The following is a 23,943-nucleotide window of genomic DNA, read 5'->3' as shown; positions in this document are numbered from 1 at the left end:
ACTGCCAGGTGATTCAGAAGCATGTAAGGCTTAGGAAGTAGTTGATTAAAACCTGGGGCGCAAGGTGAAAGTGAGGAGGGAGGCACCTAGCCTCAGCCTTCAGCACCCCTAACTGGGATCCTAGCCAGCCCTCATTTCATCTTCTTAGGCTACTGAGAACATTTATGAGTCTTTTATTTACTGAGGGGGGCACACAGGTACCTAACAGTTAACTCCATCAGGGAGGTTGAATACTCACTGATTGACAACCAAGCATGGGCTAGCTATCTGAAGTCAGCCTTCTCTCTCTTCTTTCCTTCCTTCCTTTCCCTCCCTCCCCGTGGTCTGTGCACTCATCCACTTCTCAATGGTTCATACGATCCTAATTTACAGTGATGGAATATTGAACAACAACCTTTTTAAAGTTCCATTTTCCAATTAGTCACAAACTACTAAAAGCAGGGCTCTCTGAGGACCTAGGAATTTACATGCTTGTTGGGACAAAACACAATCCCGGACCCCTCATCTCTGATTTCTTCCTGAGCTTTCTTCCCTAGATCCCATTCCTGACATAAGGAACTCTGGTCCAGAAGTAAAAGGCTTAACTTTTGCCTTTGGAAATTGGAGTTTTATTGATTTGCAGGCTAAGATCTCATGCTTCAACCTTAGGCTGCTTATATTTGCTAACATAATTAAATCGGAGGCCATTAGGATTAGGCAGTGCTAATGCTCTGGGCTCCAACACAAGCAAACTGAACCTAACTCAGAATTTAAGAGAAAATTATACTTAAGCTCTGCCAATGACAGGCACTCAACTGACTTTAGTTACATTATCTCGAATTTCCCACCAGGAAGGTCCAAATAAATAAGGCAATTGCTCAAGCTTCAATTAATCTGCTTCCAAGTTCACCTGTGATAGCTTTTCTCCTTGCTCCTCCCGTGGAGCTCCAAACCACTTCTGGGTTGGATCTGCCCAGTTCAAAAATCACATTCTGCTCAAATAAACTCTTTAAGATTTCAACATGCTAAAGTTTATCTCTTAAGACATTAGAAGAAGTTGCCAAGAGAGAATACAGGATCGCTTCTCTAATAAGGAGTTTCCAGGAGGGCAAGCTGAGCTGGTTTGGTTTAGAAGGGGTCCTTCCAGAAGCAAAAAGCAGAAGGCCCTGGGAGTATTCTGCTATGGAGTAGCTGCCATACCAGGGGACTAAGGGTAAGACAAGAGACAGGAAGAGCCACTAGTTCACAGGGGAAAGATAAGGGTAAACATGCAAAATGGGGCAGACAGGACTTTTCTATCAGAACCCCTCTTAGGAGAGACCATGCGTGGAATAAAACTGTTAGTGTACTTCTTGAGGTAAAAGGAATATCAGAGAGATGGGCTCATACTTGAAGGACCAGCAACTATAGTCATGCGCTAGGAGAAGTTGCTTGAATCCACAAGGAAAAAGAGAGCAAGGGAAAGGAAAGGGGAGACCCCCATCCCAAAAAAAATTAAAGGAAGAGAGAGGATGGGGTGAAGAAGACTGTGTCCTCTGTTGTAATTTCTGTTATCCTTAAATTCTCAGTAAGGCTATTAAATTCACAGATGCTTGGTGTGGGTGGTGGTAGTGGGGTGTGTGTGTGCGCATGTGTGTCTGTCTGTCTGTCTGTGTTTTATACCCAGTTGATATGATGCAAAATCAATCCAGCTGATGTGGACTCAGAGGCTGGAGGCAGAAATGAATGACCAGGGAAACATCTCCCAGGAATAATCAGGAGCTTGGAGAGAAACTTTGGACTTCCCCAGGCTGGGAGATGGGGTGGCAGTGGGAGGATGCAGGAATGAGCCAAGTATGGCCAGCCCCCAGTGACCTGGAGCCCAGCTGTGGTATTACGTAAAATCCATCACTGAGAGGGAGGAGTGGGGGATGGAAGTCTGGGAGAGCCATTAACATCTTTCATTTGGGGTATTTCTGTTAATTCTACATCTTAATAATATTTGTGATAAAACTATTAATCCCATATTTTAGATATTTTAGGAGCACTGGAATTGGGGAAATATGCCTTCAAGCAATTTTTAATAGTTTATAACTTGAATTAATTTATGAAAAACATTCATAACCTTTTTAATAATAACATTTTTTTACAGATACTATTGTTGACAGATACTATTTTACATGTTTACAGATACTATTTTCTTGCTTTTCCCAATGATGAAACAAGTACAGAGAGTGCTTTGCCAAAGGCCACACAACTAAAAAATATTAAAACCAACCAAGATTTGGACCCACACTGCCTGGCTCCGGATGCAGATGCTTAGCCATCCTGGGATTCCACCTGAGAATCAGGAGTTTTAAGGAAGGACAAACATTTTAATCTAGACTTAAATTATGGAAGCCAAAGAATCAAAAGCATTGAATCAGAAGTAGGTGGGAGTTCATCCAGGAAGGCTTCCTGAGGAAAGAGGTTTGAAGTAGGGCTTAAAGGAAACTACAGGAACAGGTGCACAGAGCTGCCTGGCACAGGCATTCCTTGTGGTTGGCCACAGAGCACAGAGCATAGCAGGCAGGAGCACAGCATCTCTGCAACACGACATCTTAGCAAGAAACAACACTGGCTAATGACCAATGCTGGTAAAGGTGTAGAGAAATGGATACCCTGTTTCTGGTGGCACCATAGAGTTGCATAAACCCAATGGATATAACTTGGAGATATAACTCACAAGCTATAAAAATACCCATGCACTATGAACCGGTCATTTTCTTTCTAGGAATCTACTCTTAGAAAGCAAACTCAGAAAATGAAGGGGAGAACTATGTGCCTGTGAAGTTTCGTTGCAATAACATTTGCAGAAACAAGGTAATTAAAAGGGTAAATAAAACTCGAACATTTTAGGGACATTCAGGAAAATAGTGCTAACGTTCCTAACATTAACATGCATTAAGATGAGCGTTATGAATACTATGAGGCAACATATAAAATGCTTATGAGCGCTGCTAACTATGCATATGTAAATATGCACATGTATGCTTACACCCACACAAATAGAGCTAGTTTTTGTTATTATCTTTTTTTTTTTTAAACAACACTACCCAGGGAAAAACCTAAAAAGATACTATTAAAATATAAAGAATAATTACGACAAAGTGACAGGACTATCAGGGTGTTTTTTCTTTTGACAAATTTCAGTTATGTGCTTGTATAATAAAATTATTTTTAGTCATGAGCAAACCTCACAGAAGCAGTGTGACCCCCATGTTGGCTCAGGAACTGCACACTCACCGTGAACACCTTCTCTGGGGTCCCCTTGGCCCTCATGTTGGTGTCATGGACCTGCTTAAGAATCATCCAGGCTTCATCATGTTTGCCCATCTGGTAAAGCCAAGGAAAGAGACAAGAAAATCCATCGTTGAATACGCTTTCTGTTTATTAGGTATATAGAGGGTAACAGAGGGTACTGAGTCCTGGATCAGAGGGACTGCACACTGACTTTTTATACTAGGTAGAACTTGGAAAAGACTAGGACAAGTTTCCATTCCCGGCCCGTCTTGGAAGAGAATAAAGTTGTGCTTCAAGGTGCAGATCCCTGGTATTATTACCATCATCACCTACTAGGAGTAAAACTTGCAGTTTTTTATAACATTGACTAGACCAAGAGGTAGGAACCATGTTCCTCACTGAGTAGATAAATCAAAGAAGCTGCATGTTATGGGTTGCAGTCCTCATCCCCAGTACCTCAGAATGTGGCCTCATTTGCAAAGAGGGTTTCTGCAGATGTGATTAGTTAAGACGAGACCATCCAGGAGCAAGTGGGCTGCTAACCCAAAGTAACTGGTACCCTTATAAGAAAAAGTCACGTGAAGGGACTGAGGCTGTGGCTCAGTGGTAGAGCACTTGCCTAGCATCATGTGTGAGGCACTGGGTTCAATCCTCAACATCACATAAAAAAAAAAAAAAAATAAAGGCATTCTGTCCATCTGCAACTACAAAAAAATCTTTTAAAAAAAAAAGTCATGTAAAGACAAGAGACACACAGGGAGAATGCCATGTGGTGACAAAGGCTGTAATTTCAGAGATGCAGCCACAGACCAAGGGACAGCAAAATTGCCTGTAGACCACTAGAATCTGGAAGGATGCTCCCTTGCAGATTTCAGAGAGAGCCTGGCCCTACAGATACCCTGATTTGGCACCTTGTGCTTCCAGATCTGTGAAATAAGTTTGTTATTTTAAGTCATTCCATTTGTGGCATTTTATTATAGCTGCCCCCAAAAAACAAATACATAAGAAAGGGTGAATTTCAAGATGATTCCCCACTGCATCTGCCTGATCAACGGGAGGCAGGAGGAAATTCAGTGTGGAGGATCACTGTGCAGAAAGCTCCAGAAGCAGGCAGATAAAAGGACTTGTTCTGTGGAAGCCTCAGAGTCCTTCTGCCCCTTTGACAGCTCCTGCTCTATCTGACCACTGCAAGCACAAAGAATCCCCCCAAACTTGGAAGACTCCTACAGTCATCTCTCAGGACCAAAGGGTAGTTTTCCCGTGGGGAGGGGCCTGCATAGCTAAGAGTCCTGAAGGCCCTGGGAGCAGTGAAGAGGTTTCCCACGGAGTTCACTGCAGCAACATAGGAAAAACAGCACACAGCTTTAAAGAGCCTCCTCACCATGACCTCTATGGGGAGTGGGCACCACCAGACAGCTCAGGAGCTGCCCCTTTACCACTGCCCAGCCTCAGATAGGGTTCCTGAGCTGCACTTCATGACCTCCTGGGCCCTGAAGTATCCATGGGCTATGAACCCACAGCATGCCCCATCACCAACAGGAGGGAAGCCACTGTCAGTTATGGGCTAATGTTGGCCGACATGGGTAGGTTTGCAGCATGCACTGAGGAGAGGAGTAGAACCAGGGCTGAAAGAAGCAAGGATGTGGCTTTTGTGCCATGAGGAAGCACAGACTCACCTCTAGCAGAAACCTGGGGCTCTCTGGCATGAACTTCAGGGCCACCATGGACACCGTGCAAGGCAGAGCGCACACAATGACAAATACCCTCCAGCTGTGGAAGTGGTAATTGGTCCCCATGCTGAACCCCCAGCCTGTAAAGAAGCAGAGGATTTCCGGCAGTCTTTCCACTGCAGAAGACTGAACTCAGAAGCACCAGCTCTCAACTTGAGGGTACCACAGTATGGCCTGGGCAGCTGGTTAACATGCCACCTCCCCAGCGGCACCCCCAAAGTTTATGAGTCCTAATTCTGGGATAGAACCTGGGAATCCTCTGCATTTGGACAAATCCCTAGGTCTAGATGGCCTGACATTTACAAAGCCTTGGATAAGAGTACAAAACCCCATATTTCTATATGGGTGCTTAATTTCAAGTGAAAGAATTTACATAAAAGATGTTCTATCCACCTGCTTTGACAAGATGGCTGGGCCCAGAATTACATCCACTTTTGCCAGAAGAACTTCTCTTTCTCCTCCAGCTCCTCTGCTGAACAGGGGCCCCATGCCAACATGTAGGGACACATCACCATGATAAGAGGGGACACTCTTGCCTTGATTCCTTGAATTCAGTGGAAAGGCTGGATCCTGATTGTCCATAGCATGATCTGATCAGAAGCAGGAAGTCAAGGCCCAAGGAACCCCTCATTTTATTGGAAGACCAAAGGGGACTTAATGTGGCCAGGGTTTAAGGATGCCTCTCACCCAGGTCAAAAGGTAATGCCAGGGCTGGGGCTGTAGCTCAGTGGTAGAGCACAGGTGAGGCACTGGGTTCAATCCTCAGCACCACATAAAAATAAATAAAATTGTAATTGTGTCCATTCTACAAATATATATATACGTATATATATTTGTAATATTCGTATGTAAACATATATATATTTGTTTGAGTGTGTGTGTGTGTGTGTGTGTATATATATATATATATATATATATATATATATATATAATTTTTAAAAAGACAATACCAGCTCCAGGTGATTTCAATGCAAAGAATTAGGTACCACACTTTTAAAAACACTGTAATATATATATATATATATATATATATATATATATATATATACACTTTTTATAATAAAGTGGACTGATTCACTCAAAGTTCACCAGCACTGAAAGGGAAAAGCAACTATCATTCTACAAAGTATTGCTAAAATTCATATTCAGAAGTTATTTTTTTTTAATATTTATTTTTTAGTTATCGGCGGGCACAACATCTTTGTTTTTTTTGTATGTGGTGCTGAGGATCGAACCCGGGCCGCACGCATGCCAGGCGAGCGCGCTACCGCTTGAGCCACATCCCCAGCCCTCAGAAGTTATTTTCAAGCATTATTTTTTAATACCTCATGGGTAGCTAACTTTTCTTTTCTGAGAAGCCATAACACAATAGGAAGACCCTGGACTTTTACAACCATTTAGATCAGAGTTCAGATCCTGAGTTTATCACACCAAATGATAATGATGGGTTTTCCCAACTGTAGAAGGCAGGTAATAGTACTTCCACAAATTTGCTAAGAGCAAACCCCCTAGCAACCCATGAAAATTCAACTGCTGTTTTCAAAATAGCTGAATGACATTTAGTATCAAATATGTTGAATAAAATAGACAAAATGGATGAACTTCAGCAAAGATCAGCAAAAGAATTTTTTTTATAAAGAAAAGGCTGAGATTATAAAGTAAAATGATCCCACTCAACGCATCTCCAAAGACAATTCAAAAAGTATTTTTGTAAATCAAAACCACATAAATACATCCATTCCTAAATTTTAGAAGGTAATAATTATTTGGATATATAAGTTCTAGTTCTTTTACTTAAAACTATACTTTCTGACTTATTCCAGTGGGGGAAGCTTACCTCTTGAATTTTCATTGGCTCCCCCTGGGGCTTCTACTTGTTTGCCACAGTTTACTCCTAAACAATATGGGTGCTCCTGCGAGTATTTCCTACTCTGCACAATTAAAGGACTAAGAAGAAAGAAACCAGGTAGCAAAATGTGGGACTGTAGCCACTCAAGCATATTTGGCCCCAGCAACAGAGAACACACCCCATCCAACACAATCAGATTTTGCACAGCTTGGTTGCTTTTCATCTCACAGGGCTTTGTTTATTTGTTTTAATTTTAATTAAAAAGCCTTTCCATTCTCCTGGGAGTAACACTAGAAAGAGGAAGATAAAAACCATAGCAATATTGACACATTCTCAGCTCATGTCCAAAAACTGCTCTAGCATCATTAGAAGTAATGTTGATTAGAACTGCACGGTAGTCAAACTTAGGAAACCAGGAAAGGGAGCAGAAGCAGGTATGCTTATCAAGTATTCTGCCTCAGAAATTGTTTTTCTTTATGATAATATGTGTAAATTATCCAAAATCCATTATCCCTCATGCCTCTGTGGTTTTTAGGGTGACTTCAGTAATCTACATTTATTGCATTCATTAGGCACATCCTTGGGACCTTAAACTGAATAAAATTAAATGGTGAACTGCCTCCAAATATTTGGAACAATATTCATTTGGAGGCAGGGATTGTTCTGTTCACTGATCTTTTAGCTTGCCCTACTTTTCTGTCAGGATTTCACAAACATCTGGTGATGCTGGCTACAATGAGAATTAATCTTCCATAATATATCTATCTTTTTCTGGGCTATGCCCATGAGATCCCAGGAAAACATTCTGAGTTTCGTAATTTTCTCACTCAATGAGTCAGTCACTCAAATTTCTGGTGCCAAGACCTCCCATCATTCATTCTTGCAAAAGCAATTATATGGGTTACACAAGCTGTACACAAACATCAGTCTCCTTTTTGTAGTCACCCTTGCATTTGTTAGAGGATTAATAACTTAAGCATATTGAGAAATATCATCACATGTCTGGTTCCCTGTGGACAAAAACATCTGGTCCTAGTAAAAGGAGGCTTAAAATAAATAATAATCACTCTTGTTATATTGTAATTCTAGTCCATCATATTTCTAAAATAGTTTTTCACCAAGCTAATGGCTATTTGATTAAGCCTCTATTTTCAAATACAGTGTCAAAGTCACAGATTTCATAAGGCATACAAACAGGGATACGTCCTGTCCACTTGAGGTAAAATATTTAACCACAAGCTCTGCCCTCAAAGCAGCAGTGGTCAGCCAGCAACCATGCGGTCCCTCTACCATGGGCTCTCATTCAATCCAACCTGAATTCTTTCAATGCTTTCTTAGAAATAAGGCACTTTGATACTGGAGTAAGTATAATTTCTAGTTTATAGTGACTACCATGGATTGTCGCCTGCCTTCACAACACCCTCCCTGCCCTTCCTTTCCCACTACGGGACATGAGACTGACCCCACCCCCAATTCCAGGGATGGGAAACTATATCTAAACCATTCAAGAGCTGCATTCTCTGTGGTATATTGATGGTTGAGGTAGGCACATGATCCAATTGAAGGGAAGTCAAAGACTTTCACTCATTGCTTGAAGGCGAGGGCGTGCTTCCTTTGTGCAAGGACAGTATGCAAACAGAAAGCCTGGAGTAGCTACTGCTTCCCGGAAGGAAGCTAGCCAAGTACTGGAACCATATTGAAAATGTTCTCAACACTCCTTTGCATCCCAGGAATTGCTGAAACTTCACATTCTTCCAACATGTGATTCCATGATCCTATAATGATACTACAGTTAGTTCTTTTCCCTTCTCTCCCCCTCTCTATTTTATAGGTGAAGGTACAAAGGCTGAAAAGATGGAGTGACTTGTCCCATATCACATAACACCACTATATTGATTTGACTTTCATTCAATTTTTCCCCTCCCCCTAAAGGCTTTTCAATCACTTCATTTAAAGGTGGCAATCATTTCTTAGTTTTAACACATTTGGAGCAGTTAACAGAGGAAGTGATGTTATGTCAAGAATTGTAACCAAAAAAAAAAAAAAAGGCAATTTCTCACAAGGAAAATTAAACAGTACATTTGAGTAAAGGGTAGAATGCAGAACCTGATATTAGGAGTATACAATTATGTGCCTAAAATTATAGAGAACTGCCTAGTGCCAGAATTAGCTGGAAATTCTTCAACTTTATTTCACTATTCTTGTTCATATTTCTTCTCTGTTTCTGATACAAAACCCAACAGGTTCTCAAATAGTAGATATAGCAAAGGCTACATGATGTTCTCACACCCTTTTCCCCCACATTCTGCACACACAGCTAGATTGTTTCCCACTGTCATTACAATAGCATGTGGTCATACCACAAATGTGGGGCCAGTAGAGTATGAGCAGAGACTCTGTGCTCTACTTCCTGGCCTAACTTTTAAAACACCAACATACAAACATATAACTGCTCATATTCTCTTCCCAAACCAGAGACCTTGTGAGCCAAGAAGGTGGAATCACATGATGGCAGAGCGTGAGCCCCAGAATTACTGATGGAGCAGAGCCATCCACAGGATAGAAACACCAGTTGGACTTTACTTTTACTGTATTAAACCACAGGGATTTCAGGGCCTATCAGTTTATTGCAGTAATGCACCCAATATCACCTTAAACTAATACAGTAGATATTGTTCACTTTAAAAGCTTTCTAAAAAGATATAGAACTGAGCCGCCATTATCTCAGAACACCTAGCTGAGAGGATCAGGTATAAAACAATGAATGGGAGGTAAGTGTTGGTTATCTTCAGGGACAAGGTTAGCTAAGGGTCCTCAGGATTCTAAATCATGGCAAAGACGAGACTCATAATCCATGGTTTACCAAAAATGATTTTGAAGGATGCTGATGGCATGACCAGTTATATTCATAATAAAATTCAAAACTGCTGCCTCCTCCCTAATTTACTGTTGAGAAAACCAATCGTAAATGTTAATGTTGGCAGATCTCTATTTACAGAATACAGTTGTTACAACTATCCAGGGTAATAAAATTGTCCCAGCTAAAACCATGACCTTGTCTCCAAGGGCTGCTTCACCGTGCAGCCAAACAAGAATGACAGCAGATACCAGAGTGGAAAGTGTGCAAGTGTCCTGCACCTGAAGGAGGCTTGGCATCCTAACCCCCATCCCACCTTAAGCCAGGGGCATGACCTTGGACAAGGGCTGCTTGGCTTTTGTTACATCTGTCATCTATAAAATGGGGTCACCAATGCCTAACCCTGGAGGGAGGAGGGCTGGAGGACATGAAGTGTGAAATCCTTTCAGATAAAAAGAAGGATAAAAAAGGGGAGATAAAAAGGAACAGAGGTAAAGAGGGAGGACAGAGTATACTATGTGTAAAAAGTCATGGGTGTTGAAATTAACAATATGTTCCTTAGGAAGATCAAAGTCACATATAGGAACCTTGTGTGAATACTGGGAATAAAGTTGAGAACAGGAAAGGTTGTTTGGGTGCAGGTACCATAGAAACAGGGCCCCCTGGGCATTTTTTAAGCCAATGACTCACCATAGTGTGGAATGATGCTCCAGGCCATGGCAGATGCGTAGATGCCCCCAGTCATCCAGAAGATGCCCAGCCAACTGAGATGTTCTCCACGCTTCTCTCGAGATAAGAATTCAGAAAAATAGGCAAAAACAATCGGCAGAGAGCCTCCAATGCTGCAGAAAGGAAAATGCCAGGAAAGAGAGAATCAAGTTATATACTGAAAATGGTCATAACAGGAACCAAGTTCCTCAGACCCCACCCTTAGGCCCTGTGGTGAAATAACCCAGGAATGTGACAGACCAGCCAGGCAGTTCCTCTCTACCTATGGGAAGCAATCGTTTGACTTTATACACTGACTTTACAATTGCTAGCCCTAACCCTTATTTTTTCTAATGTTCAACCTTAATATAGTATCTTGAAAGTCAATCACAAACAATCCAGAGCTTTCTGGAGTTAGCAAACATAGCTAGAGTACCAAAGTGCCTAGACCCTTGGTCTCAGAGAGGCCAGCCCAAGGTCTCTGAGTCATACCCTATGCCTGAGATGAGTCGGCAGAAGAGGAAGGCTCCATATCCCTGCACAAAGGAGGAGAGGGAGGCGAAGGAGGCATTGATGGCCAGAGACATGCTGAGGACTCTCTTCCTTCCTAGCTTATCAGCCAGACCCCCCAGTATGAAGGCCCCCGCCATCATTCCTAGGTAGACTATCAGTCCTGTAAGAAGGGGAAAGAAAGGGAGAAGACGGAGAGAAAAGATAAGACATTAGAGACCATTTGATGTTTAGAAAATCCAATGCCCCTTTTTATCCATCCTAGAAATTCTACATCATAGACACACAAAAAAGAAATGTGACAAGATATTCATGGAAAATTAACATTTCTGTACAAATATGACCTTTTACAAATGTTAGTCCAACAACAATAACCTCACCAATACAATAACTGTATACATACCAGCATAGATGAACTGAAGCTAAGACAGATGTTCCCCTCTTAAAGACAATTGTTTTAAATGCCTAATTCTCAAATAAGGGAAAGGCTGTAATTTTACTTTGAATCAAGAAAAAATGTTTGTACAAAAAAAAAGTCCTCACCTTAGGGGTGATATTTAAGGAGAGAGAATTTTCAACGTAAAGTGTGGCAATGTGGGTAGGGGAAAGGTTGGGAAGGAAGGATATGGTACAAGTGTAAAAGAGCAATTGCCTACAGGGTCAACTATCATATTACACATCCACAGAGAAGCTTCTGGGAGCTATAATCAATGTTTAGACTTCTTAGGGGAATGTAACATAATTTGAATATAATGTGAGGTGTGTCCAATTTAATTCTGCATGAGGATATCCAGTGTTCTCAATTCTATTGATTGGAAGAGGTTGTACTTTTTGCTGTGTTTTCTTGGCAAATTTGATCATATAGCAATTAACCATAAATTTGTTCCATTGGTCTATATATATTTTATGTCAATCCTATGCTATTTGATTACTACAGTAATCAAACTATATTTGAAATAAGGTAGTGTTGATGCCATAAGATTTGTTTTTTTGTTTTGTTTTGCAGTGCTGGGGACTGAACCCAGGGCCTTCTGCATGCTGAGCAAGAGCTCTACCACTGAGCTACACCCTCAGTCCTCATCTTTGTTCTTTTAGCTCAACATTGCTTTGTCTATTTGGTGTCTTTTTAATTTAACAGCATTAATTCTTCTAATCCATAAATACAGGGTATTTTTCCATTTATATGCTTCTTCTTCAGTATTTTGTATTTCAATATTTTGTAGTTCTCAATGTATAGATCTTTCATTTCCTTAGTTAAATTTATTCCTAAGTAATTTTGAGGATATTATAAATGGCATTGTTTTCTTGGTTTCTTTTTCAGATAGTTCTTTGTTAATTCACTGTTAGTATATAGAAATTATACTGATTTTTGCTTGTTAGTTTCCAATCCTGCAACTTTAATGAATTTGTTTATAAGTCCTAACAGTTTTGGGTGAAGTCAAAGAGTTTCCTGTATGTAAGATCATGTCATCTGCAAACAGAATCAATTTTACATTCTCTTTTTTATTTTTTTATTTTGATAATTTTTATTTCTTTTTCTTGTCTAATTGCTCTGGCTTGAAATCCCAATACTGTGTTTGACAGAAGTGATAAGAATGGGCATTCTCACCTTGATCTTGATCTTAGAAGAAAGATTTTCAACTTTTCACCATCAAGTATGATATTAACCCTGAGTTTGTTATATATGGTCTTCATTATTTTGAGGTACGTTCCTTCTATACCTGATTTTCTGAAAGATTTTAATCATGAAAAGATGTTTAATTTTGTGTTTTTTCTGCAGCTATTGAGATGATCTTATGATTTTTATTTTTCATTCTGTTAATGTGGTATACAGTGTTTATTGACACACATTTGTTGAACCATCCTTGCATTTCAGGGATAAATCCCAATTGATCATGGTGTGTGATCCTTTTAATGTGATGTTGAATTTGACTTGCTAGTATTTTGTTGAGAATTTTTGCATCTATGTTATCAGGAATATTGGCTTATAATTTTCTTTCCTTGTAGTGTATTTGTCTGGCTTTAGTATCAGAGTAATGCTGGCCTTGTAAAATGAATTTGGAAGTGTTTCCTCCTCTTCAATTTTTTGAAAGAGTTTGAGAAGGATTGGCATTAATTTTTCCTCAAATATTGGGTAGAATTTGCCAATGGAGCCATCTGGTCCTGGGTTTTTTCTTCGTTGAGATGTCTTTGAATACAGACTCAAACTTCTTACTCATGTTTGGTCTTTCAATTTTTTATTTCTTTATGATTCTGACTTGGCAGATTGTATATTTCTGGGAATTCATCCATTTCTTCTGGGTTATCCAATTTGTTTCTGTAAAATTGTTCACATTACTCTCATGATCTTTCATATTTTTTATAATGTCTCCTCTCTCATTTCTGATTTCATTTAAGTCTTCTCTCTTTTTCTTAGTTGAACTAAATTGTCAACAAATAACATTGTTTGTCTTTTCAAATAACCAACTCCATGCTTTAACTATTACACTTTATTGATCTTTATAGCTACTAATGGGTCAGATTTCTCAGCTCTATATTAATTCATTCTTTCTTTGCTCAACTTCAGGACTGCTTTCTAAGTGGCTTCCTTTCTTCCAAGGAGATAAACAATTAAATGTATGATTATCACCAAGTGAGAAAAATGCTCCAATAAAGGTATGTGTCAATTGTTACTAAGACACAGAGAAGGAGCGGAACTTAGACATATCACACTCAATGTGGGAAGGCTCCCAAGAGAGTCATTGAGTTATTCTTGAAGGAAAAACAAAACCTAAGTTTCCATTCAGTGATTGGGGGAGTGCACTCAGGGAAGTGGCAGATGGCATGTGCAAAGACAGGAAGGCACAAAGAAAGCCTGATACCTTTGGGCAACTACTAGTATAGTCTAATGTAAGCAAAGCATAGTTCATGTGGGAGAACCCAATGAGGGATTGAGGCTGAAGTGTAGAAAAGAGGCCATAACATAAAAATGATAAATGGCTCTATATGTATGTGTCTGAGAGAGAGAGAGAGAGAGAGAGAGAGAGAGAGAAGAAGAAGAAGAAGAAGAAGAAGAAGAAGAAGAAGAAGAAGAAGAAGAAGAAGAAGAGGAAGAGGAGGAGGAGGAGGAGGAGGAGGAGGAGGAGGAGGAGAAAAAATACGCCCATGTATGGATGTATGCCATGTGTGGGTACACAAATGGATGCTTACATAGGTCCATAAATTGGAGGGAAAGAAAGGGAAAAATTAAAGGTGTAGTCCAGAGCTTGGCTAAGAACCAATCTATACCTGCTCTACCTTGGCCCCCAACCTGGAGAAAAACATTATTATCCAATAAAAATTCATTTTTCTTTTACTCCAGTAAGGCAATCTTCAGCACCTCTGAGAAGTAAAAGCACCCTTCTAGACCCTACTTTTAGATTCTGACTTTGCCTGCTGCTCCCCACAAGGATCTGCCAATAGGACATGAGACAGAGGCTCCAAGGGTGGAGGAGGAAGAAAGGAACTGTGCTTTCTTTTCCTGGTAAGACTTGTAGAGATTACTTCTTCACCCTGGCAGCAGCAATGCCTTTCCAAGGCAGCAGCTGAATGCAATGAATAGAAGCCACAGTGTGCCCCACCCTCCTCTCCCGCACCAGCCAGCTGGGGCCCCTCTTCTGCAATCTGAGCTGCCGCTCATTGGGGCACCTTCTCTGAGCTGCCAAATTATAATAATTCCAATCCCTTCTCATGATTTCTGCAGCCCTAGTGGTGGTAGCTGCTTGCTGCTTTCACTTTCTTAGTGATACTTTCTAAAAATATTTCTCTTACACCATTAATATTTTATTCCAAAGTCACTAGCATGAGTTCTGTCTCCTAACCATGCCATGGCTGATCCAGACACAGGGGCAGATTAACAAATATTAGAAATCAGATATGGAATCCAATCCCTCAGCTTTACCAGAAGAAGAGGTTGAGCCCCAGAAAGGTCAGTGACTCGCCCAGAACCTTGACAGTGGATGAATATCTGCTGTCACTGATCCCTGGTCTCCTGGTTCTGAGCCTAGTGGTTTTGCTAGCAAACCTCCCTGTCCAAGGCACAGAGGCACCAGAGAGAACAAGGCGAGCTTCTTGAATGCTGTCTTTGGAGGCTGGGAAAGAAGGAATGGAAGAAAAATGAGTCTTTCCACCAGGGAAGGAAAATGTGAAATTAACGATGCCTCTGAAATGGCTGTGCTATTAAACTCATTTAAAATCTGTCTTTAGCTGAAGAAATTAAGACAATAAATTTAGAAAATTAGAGTGCAATGGAGTTATCAAAAATTACATGAAGCAGATGAGGGGAAAGCTAGGAACTATCATCCTTCAATTCTGCTCAACAAGCTGAGTGGTATATTAGGGAAATGTCCCCAATACACTGAATTTTTAAGGAAATTAAAAACTATGGTTGTAACTTGCAGAGCAGAGAGGATGAAATCAAAGGGAAAGGGTATATAGAGATGGGAAAATCTCTTCTTCTCCTTCTCCTTCTCCTTCTCCTTCTTCTTCTTCTTCCTCCTCCTAGGGGCACTCTACCACTGAGCCATAACACCAGCCCTAGATTTTCTTTTTAATATATTAGTATTGTTTTGTTTTTGCTTTGTGTTTGTTTTGCAGTACTAGAGATTGAGCCCAAGGGGACTCTACTACCACTAAGCTACATCCTCAGCCTTTTTTATTTTTGAGACAGGGTCTCACTAAATTGCCCAAGCTGTGATCCTTCTGCCTCAGGCTCCAAAGTAGTTAGGATTACAGAGTTTTTAAAAATATTTTTATTTTAGTAGATGGACACAATCCCTTTATTTTACTTATTCATTTTTTTAGAGAGAGAGGGAGAATTTTTTTAATATTTATTTTTTAGTTTTTGGCGGACACAACATCTTTGTTTTTTTGTATGTGGTGCTGAGGATCGAACCCGGGCCGCACGCATGCCGGGCGAGCACGCTACCGCTTGAGCCACATCCCCAGCCCAACTTATTCATTTTTATGTGGTGCTGAGGATAGAACCCACTGCCTCACACGTGCTAAGAAAGTGCTCTATCACTGAGCTCCAACTCCAGCCCCTGGGGAAAGTTTTTAATTGGTGATAAAGCAACAAAGGAAAAGGACTACCCCTCCTTGGAAGAAGGGGGAGCCTGTGCTGATGGGAACAATGAAAGGAAGAGCCCAGTTGTAAAACAGATGGTGTCTGGTGGGTTCTGGGTTCCAGGATCACCAGCTGCACAACCACAGGCAGCCCACTCAGTTCTCCTGGCCACCATTGCCCTTTGTAAGACTCAGACCACAGCCTGCATTCTGCAGAGTCGTTAGGATCACATAGAGGAAGGGGTTGGAAGTACTCAGCAGGATGCCTGCCACCAAGTACATCCACAGTCAATAAGAGCTGCTATTGTTATCAGTAGTGTGGCTCAGAAAAGTGAAAATAAGATGGTGGCCTGTTAAAGTCAAACCAGCCACATATTACAGGAATCTGAAGAAAGAGGATCGAGAAGAGCAGATGAGACTTATTTTTAGCAACATGCCCTTTAAATAGACTTCCCTTTCTCTCTACCTGGAGAAGGAGCCAGATTCCAATAAAAACCTTTCTTTGACTAAAATAGTTTTCAAGTTTTCTCTAACAGAACTTTCAGGGAATTATCTTTCTAACTCTGTGTTTGTCAAATCCTCTGGTTAAATGTTCTCTTCACTTAGAGAGGCAACCCTGATGTTAGAAACTGGGCCTCCATCAAACATTTTCTGTAAAGGGCCAGAAAGTAAATATTTTACTCATAAATAATCATTTTGTATACCTCTGATAGTCTCTGTCACCTTTTCTTTTAAAATTTACAGCCCTTGTCAGGTGAGGTGGTGCATGCTTATTATCCCAGCAACTCGGGAGGCTGAAGGAGGAGGATTGCACATTTTGAGGCCAGACTCAGCAACTTAGACCCTGTTCTCAAAATTTTTTTTTTTAAAAAGAGCATGGGGTGGAATGTGACTCAGTGTTAAAGCACCCCTAGGTTCAATCCTTGGTACCAAAAATAAATAAAATGTCTAACCCTTTATACTATTCTAGTGTTCCACAGCATTGAAGGGTGACTACATTTCACAGCAACATTTTGTTTGTTTCATAAAGAACTAGAAGAAAAGATGCCAAAGATTTTCAACACAGCAAAATGATCAATGATTAAGGAGATGAAAATGCTAGTTAGCCCGATTTCCATTATGTAGTGTGTATGTACATCAAATTATCGCAGTGTACCCCATAAATATGTACAATTATTGTGGATCATTTAAAAAAAATTTAAATTTGCAACCCTTTAAATATGTAAAACTAAAAGCAGATCATGGGTTTGTGGGTCATAGTTTGCTGAACCTTGTTCCAAACAAAATTCAGTCATCTCTGCTCCTCTTTCCATAATATATTGGTCCATCTCTTCATATCATATATCTCTATTTGCTAGTAGATATCTATTGGTTCAATGCTTATCAAAGTCTGTTGACTATCAATTACTGGAGGTGGGGACAGTGTTAGTTCTAAGTTGAGTTCCTTATTGTGTCTTGAATTTAGCACATACAAAGCACATAGTAGGTGCACCATTAACATTTGTTCAAGAGACAAATAAATGATATAAAAATTCATATTAACTATAGAAAAATCTGAAAATATCCCTGAAACAAATAAAAGGTAAAACAAAAACTATCCATCACATCACCATTGAAGGACAGCTGTTGTTAGCATGTTTGTTTGTTTTTGTTTGTTTTTTGTGGTGCTGGGGATTGAACCCAGGGCCTTATACATGGAAGGCAAGCACTCTAACAACTGAGCAATATCCCTAGCCCTGCATGTTTGTGTGTTGTTGTTTTTAATGTTTTTTAGTTATAGATGAACACAATAACTTTATTTTGTTTATTTATTTATTTTTTTTATGTAGTGCTGAGGATAGAACCCAGTGCCTCACAAGTGCAAGGCAAGTGCTCTACCACTGAGCCACAATCCCAGGCCACATGTTTTATTTTTGTATTTATATGTTTAAATCAAACTGTATTGACTTGGTTGAGACCATTCTATATAAAAACCTACTCTGTTTTTTCCACTTCATAAGTAACTCAGCAAAGGACATCTTTGTGCATAATATCCTCATCTGCAATTCTGGTTATTTGCTCAAAATAGAAACAGAATCATAAGGTGAAAAAGGGATCAACAGCTTTGTGGTTCCTGAGATGCAATACCGATTTTCTTCCAGAGAGCTGACACATATCATAAACCTATCGCCAGCTCCAGATGATTTTATCCTCAGACAGACAAGATATTTCCTCTCTGCACCAGAGGCAGTGGGAGGAGGAGGCACACAATCAGATTGCACTGGCTTATAGTGATAATGTGAAAAAAGAGGCCCCTGCATGGATGATCATCTTTATTCAGCAATTAACCAAGGACAAAGAAGCCATTTCTAGCTTTCTTTGCTTCAATACATAGACATTAAATGCATTAATTATGCTGGGAGGATTCTGAGATCCCTTTTCCTGCAACCACTCAAATATTTATTTGACTGTATACATTTGCTTTGCAGGGATAAAAATCAGCATCTCCCAACTAGACTATTCCATTCTACTTACAATTTCTAACAGAAAATTCCTGACAACTCCTTTCCATTTCTTTATTATTTAATAAAATATATCTTCTTGAAAGATGATACTCTCCTGGATTAGGGTCTAGGATTCACAGGCTCACAAGCGGTAAATGTGATAAGGGAATCATGGGAATCCCCTAGGGAAGGCTCACTTGGATATCAAATCATGGAAGAACATCAGGATATCTGTCTGCACATCCTATGAAATCAAATGCATTGAGATTTGGGCAAATTATTTATATGACATTTTGATGCTTGGAGACCTCCAATTGTGTAAACATTTTCTATGAGGGCTAAGTATTTCTTGGCACAAGAAAACGTTTGGCTTTACCTTGTTGTCCAGTAGAAAACAACCTGGAATCACCATGCTAGACTTTTCTAATCCTTTATGTGTCCAACACATTCAACTGAATGAATTTTGGGGAGTAGGTTAACTTTCCCAGTCCATTGGAAATTGGAATTTTTTCCTAAATGTCACATAAAATATTCAGAAACAAATGTATAGAGGAGAAATGAAAGGACAAAGGAACTAGCATCTGGGAAGTCTCTGCCATGTGCTAGTTACTTTACTAGATAATACGTACAGTAATTTCTGTTTGCCATTCCAACTTTATGAGGAATATTAATATCTTCATTTAACAGATGAGGAAACTGAGGTTAGGAATTTTCCTTTCTGTCCACAGTTACTAGAATATTGAAGTAAAGCTTCCAGTATGGATGGAAGAATCCAAGTCGAGTGATTCGCCAATGCTGATTGTTCAGATCTTTGCATAGCTGGCCCAGGTTCAAGCCCAAGTTCAGAGAGCCTTTCCTAACCCTCCATCTTCAATAGCCACTTCATCCAATGAAAGAAATCACAAAGACCAGGTAGAAGCTGTTACATATATTCCAAGTGAGTGATATCGACAACTTGGTCCAGGATGGTAGCAGTACAAGTGGTAAGATGTGGCTGGATAATGGATGCATGTTAAGGGTAACATCAAAAAGAAGAATGGTATTTAAAGTTGGGACTGAATGAGATCCCCAAAGGAGTGGGTGGCAACAGAGTAGAAATTCAAGCACCCAGGATCAAAATATTCCAGTGTTCAAAGGTCAGGGAAATGGGGGGAACTCAACAATGGCCAGCAGCCAGTGAGGCAGCAGGAAGCTAGGAGATAAGGGTAGCCTAGAAGTCCCGCAAAAAAAAAGTACATCATGAAGAAGGAAGTGGTCAATGGCTACAGTGGCTGTGAACAGGTCAGGAGAGCTGAGGACTAAGATCTGACCACAGGGTTGAGTAAGTGAGGGCCACAAGTTGTCTAGCCAAGAGCATGTTTCTAAATTGATAGGGACCAAATCCTCCTCAAAGTGGGTTCAAGTGCAGATGGGAACTAAGGAATTAGATTCAGTGAGTTCTGCTAAAAAGAGAATAGGAAAGGTATGTGTGGGGTCAGGATCGCATTGTGTGCAGGTGGGAATGGTTCCACGCAGAGAGAAAATCTGATGACAAGGTGGAAGGTGAGAACTTAAAAAGTGAGGTCCCAGGGAGGTGAGAGAGAATGAGACCTGGTGTGCAAATGGACAGGATACCTCCGCCTGGGCCACAGGGACAGATGGAAGCACAGAGGCAATCAGGGAGGTAGGTGTGGAGGTAGGATGTGCTTTTCTGGTTGCTTCTATTGTTCTTAGTGAAAGAGAAACTGAGGTCACCATCCTGAGTGAGAGGATGGGGATGGGATGCTAGAAAATGGAGGAGAGTAGATAATGCACAAAATAGTTATTGAGGAGAATGGGAGAGGGAATGGTCCAGGGAAGAGAAGTATGCTGGCTGGCAGCACAAAGGGCCCCCTTTGTGGATGACCTTAGTGAATGAATTTATTGAAGCCAGTCAGCACAGTGTGTTTCTCACCAGCCACCACGTATAGGGTACAGGGACAGACTGATGAAAACTTAGGTGCAATTAGGTTTGGAGAGTACAGCAAAGTCAGAAAGGCACAAGGAAATTGATGGCATACACAAAGAGTGGTTATGATAATGGGCCTTGAAATTAAGTTCAGTGAGGACAAGAGGGTAATAAGAGACAGTTTGATTAAAAGCTATAAGGCCAGGACTGGTGGCTCACACTTGTAATTCCAGATACTCAGGAGGCTGAGGAAGGAAGACCATAAGTTTGAGGACAGCCTGGACAACTTAGTGAGAACCTGTCTCAAAAAATTTTTTTAAATTGTTTTACACAGCGGGCTGGAGGTGTAGCTCAGTAGTAGAGCACTTGCCGAGCATGTACAAAGCCCTGGGTTCCATCTCAGCACTGCAAAGAAAAAAAAAGTCCATTGGAGAAGACTTGAAGGAATTTAGAGAACAAGATATTGGGAAATAGCTATTGAAATCACCAAGAATTATAACAGAAATACTGTTGGAATGTGACAGTGAATTTGGAACTAAAATTCTTAAGATATGAGAGGGCCTGAGTCGGGTGGCCGGCAGATGATCACTACAAGAATGCATAAGAAGTGATACACTTTGATGACAAAAGACTCAGTTGTGGGGTTTTTAGTGAGGAGAGAGAAAATTGTCTAGAAAGGTCAATGAATATCAAGGAAGACAACAGTGCTAAGGTATGGGGTGTGAGGTACGACTAAGACTTCACAGCTTACATATGTCCTCAGAGGAGAAAATGTTTCAGTTACAACAACATGGTAAATGGTGAGGTAGGACAGACTAGGGACCCTGCCTCCATCAGCAGAGCTGACATAAGGCTAAGGATCTCCCTGTCACCTTGCCCCCTTGCTTCTATCACAGGGGCTAACTTTCCCAAAATGCAAGACACTGTTTTTCAGAAAGATTGTCCAAACATCCCAAGGAGTATACACAAACCCCAAGTTTGACCTATAATCTAGGAAGCAGAATCCCCTACATACGACCTCATACATATTACTTGCATCTCATGCATTTAATGTAACATCTGGGGAATGAGCATTTGGCGCATGTGCAATAGGCATTGTGGGCAAAGCATTGTAATCTGTCAATCACCCCCCATTTAACACAATCCACTCTAACAAAAAGCCTGCCAAAGGCAAATAAAGGACTCAGAAGCACATATAAGCCCAGACCCACTGTGAACCTGCAAGCAAATGTCTTTGTTCTGTCCCCATTGTGTTCTTACAGACTATCTTTCTCCAAAAAACTCTCTTAACTGTTCTCTTTGTCTTGGTGAATTCTCACCACCCACACAGAGGTGTCACCCAGGTCCCATGACCAACAGCATTGGGAGAAAAGCTTGACATAAAAGTTTGAGGATTGAAGGTTATAGAGTGTTCTACAGGAATAAGTCTGGGTGATAAGTGATGTCTTGGGAGACAAGGGCCTCTCAGGATGACTGACATTTACAGGGACAAAATGCATAATGAAACTAATCTTGATTTCCATGGCAAGGCTGGTAGTGTAGTGAAGGAAAAAATGCTTGGGATCCTATCAAGAATGCATTGAGCTCTGGAATTCTCTTCACTCCTGCCAGTGGAAGAGTAGAGGTCCAGGGGAGTCAGCTTGTTTATGATCTGTTTCTCCATTGAAATGTCAGTTTCATGAGAAGAGGGACTTGTGTGTCTTGGTCATCAAGGAACAAGTGAACAAAGAGTTGACTCCTTAAACAGTTATTGAATAAAGTGAATAAATTAAAAATATGCAACTATAGGACTAGGGTTATGGCTCAGTGGCAGAGTGCTTGCCTAGCACATGTGAGGCACCAGGTTCAATCTTCAGCATCACATAACAAATAAAATAAAGGTATTCTGTCCATCTACGACTGTAAAAAAAATCAAATTAATATTATAAATTAATAATATTAATTTATAATTAATATTATAAATTCATTTGTATTGGATCCTTATGTTGTTCCAGAGATTCTGATGAATACTTCATGTGCATTATCTTATTTGGTCTTCATAATAGTTTAAGGAGGTAGATACTAATAATATCTTGATTTTATAGATTAAGAAATAGCTGGGTGGTGGCATAAGTCTGTAATCTCAGTGACTTGGGAGACTGAGGCAGGAGGATCACAGTCTGAGACCAGCCTCAGCAATTTAGCAAGATCCCAAGCAACTTAGTGAGACTCTTTCTCAAAATAAAAAATAAAAAAGGGCCTGAGGATGTGGCTCAGTAGCAAGTGCCCATGGTTTCAATCCCTGGTACCAAAAAAGAGAGGTGGGCTTGGTGGGGAGAAAGAAAGAAAGAAAAAAGGAAGGAAGGAAGGAAGGAAGGATGGAAGGAAGGAAAGAAGAGTTCAGCTTCAGGGACCTTAAGTGACTTGTCAAAATGGTTAGTGATGTAGCCAAGCTATGAAATCAAGTCCATCTCTAAAAACTTGTGTATGTGGTACATTCCATTACTCACATTCCCAGCAGCCTTTTTCTCTCTTCTTTCTTGGTAGGAGAACCTTTTTTTTTTTTTAGGTATTAAAATATTTTTTAGAGACATTTTCACCATACACACTCAAACCTTGGGGATGAGTCGTAGTTAATTTACGATGGTCATCTTTATCTTCAACTAATTTTCCTTTTTTGAATTAATTTATTTATATAAATGACAGCAGAATGCATTTTGATTCATTGTACACAATTTCAGCACAACTTTACATTTCCATGGTGTACACAATGTAGCATCTCACCATATGTGCAGCCATACATGTACCTAGGATAATGATATCCATCTCATTCCACCATCTTTCCTGTCCCCATGCACCCTCCCTACCCTCCTTCCCCTTTGCCCAGTCAAAGTTGCTCCATTTTTCCCATGCCTCTCCCTCCCTGTTATGGATCAGAATCTACTTATCCAAGAAAACATTCAGCCTTTGTTTTTTTGGGATCGGCTTATTTTGCTTAGCATGATATTCTCCAACTCCATCCATTTACCTGCAAATGCCATAACTGTATGCTCTTTTAATGCTCAGTAACATTCCATTGTGTACATATACCACAGTTTCTTTATGCATCCATCTGTTGAAGGGCATCTAGGTTGCTTCCGCAGTTTAGCTCTCGTGAATTGAGCTTCTATGAACATTGATGTGGATGGATCACTATAGTATGCTGAGTGATTAATCCAAGGAAGGCAATAGTCATCTTTTCATCACTGTGATGAAAATGCTTGACAAGAACAACTTAGAAGAGAAAAAGATTGGCTTTGGTTCATCATTTGGGAGGATTCAGTCCATAGTCAGCCAGCTTCATGGCTCTGGGCCCGAGATGAGGCAGAACATCATGGCAGAAAGGCGTGGCAGAGGAGAACTACTCAGCTTATGACAGCCAGGAAGCAGAAAGAAAGAAGATGAACCCTTTCAAGGCATGCAACCAATGACCTACTTCCTCCAACCAGGTTCTACCTCCCCGTACTTCATTCAGCCATCAATCCATTGATGAGATCTGAGTGCTCATGATCCAATCACCTCCCCCCCAAAAAACCCAC

General features: G+C 40.5%; 1 protein-coding gene across 3 annotated transcripts in view; it reads right to left on the bottom strand.

Annotated features, from left to right (window-relative positions):
* Positions 1-23,943, bottom strand: part of Sv2b (synaptic vesicle glycoprotein 2B) — a 61,418-nt gene that overhangs the window by 25,164 nt on the left and 12,311 nt on the right. For 2 of the 3 annotated variants that reach the window (XM_027920382.2, XM_027920400.2), the window contains exons 2-5: positions 10,877-11,057; positions 10,367-10,518; positions 4,917-5,050; positions 3,244-3,333 (exon numbers count right to left, since the gene is read on the bottom strand). In XM_027920382.2, coding sequence (XP_027776183.1) covers positions 3,244-3,333; positions 4,917-5,050; positions 10,367-10,518; positions 10,877-11,057 — 557 coding nt within the window. The remainder of the gene's footprint in view (positions 1-3,243; positions 3,334-4,916; positions 5,051-10,366; positions 10,519-10,876; positions 11,058-23,943) is intronic. The other variant, XM_027920408.2, reaches the window with a different exon arrangement.

This window comes from Marmota flaviventris, chromosome 2 (genome assembly GCF_047511675.1).
Source record: "Marmota flaviventris isolate mMarFla1 chromosome 2, mMarFla1.hap1, whole genome shotgun sequence".
Taxonomy (NCBI): Eukaryota; Metazoa; Chordata; class Mammalia; order Rodentia; family Sciuridae; genus Marmota; species Marmota flaviventris.
Note: the sequence above shows the minus strand (reverse complement) of the source record. Positions and strands in the feature narration are given on the sequence as shown.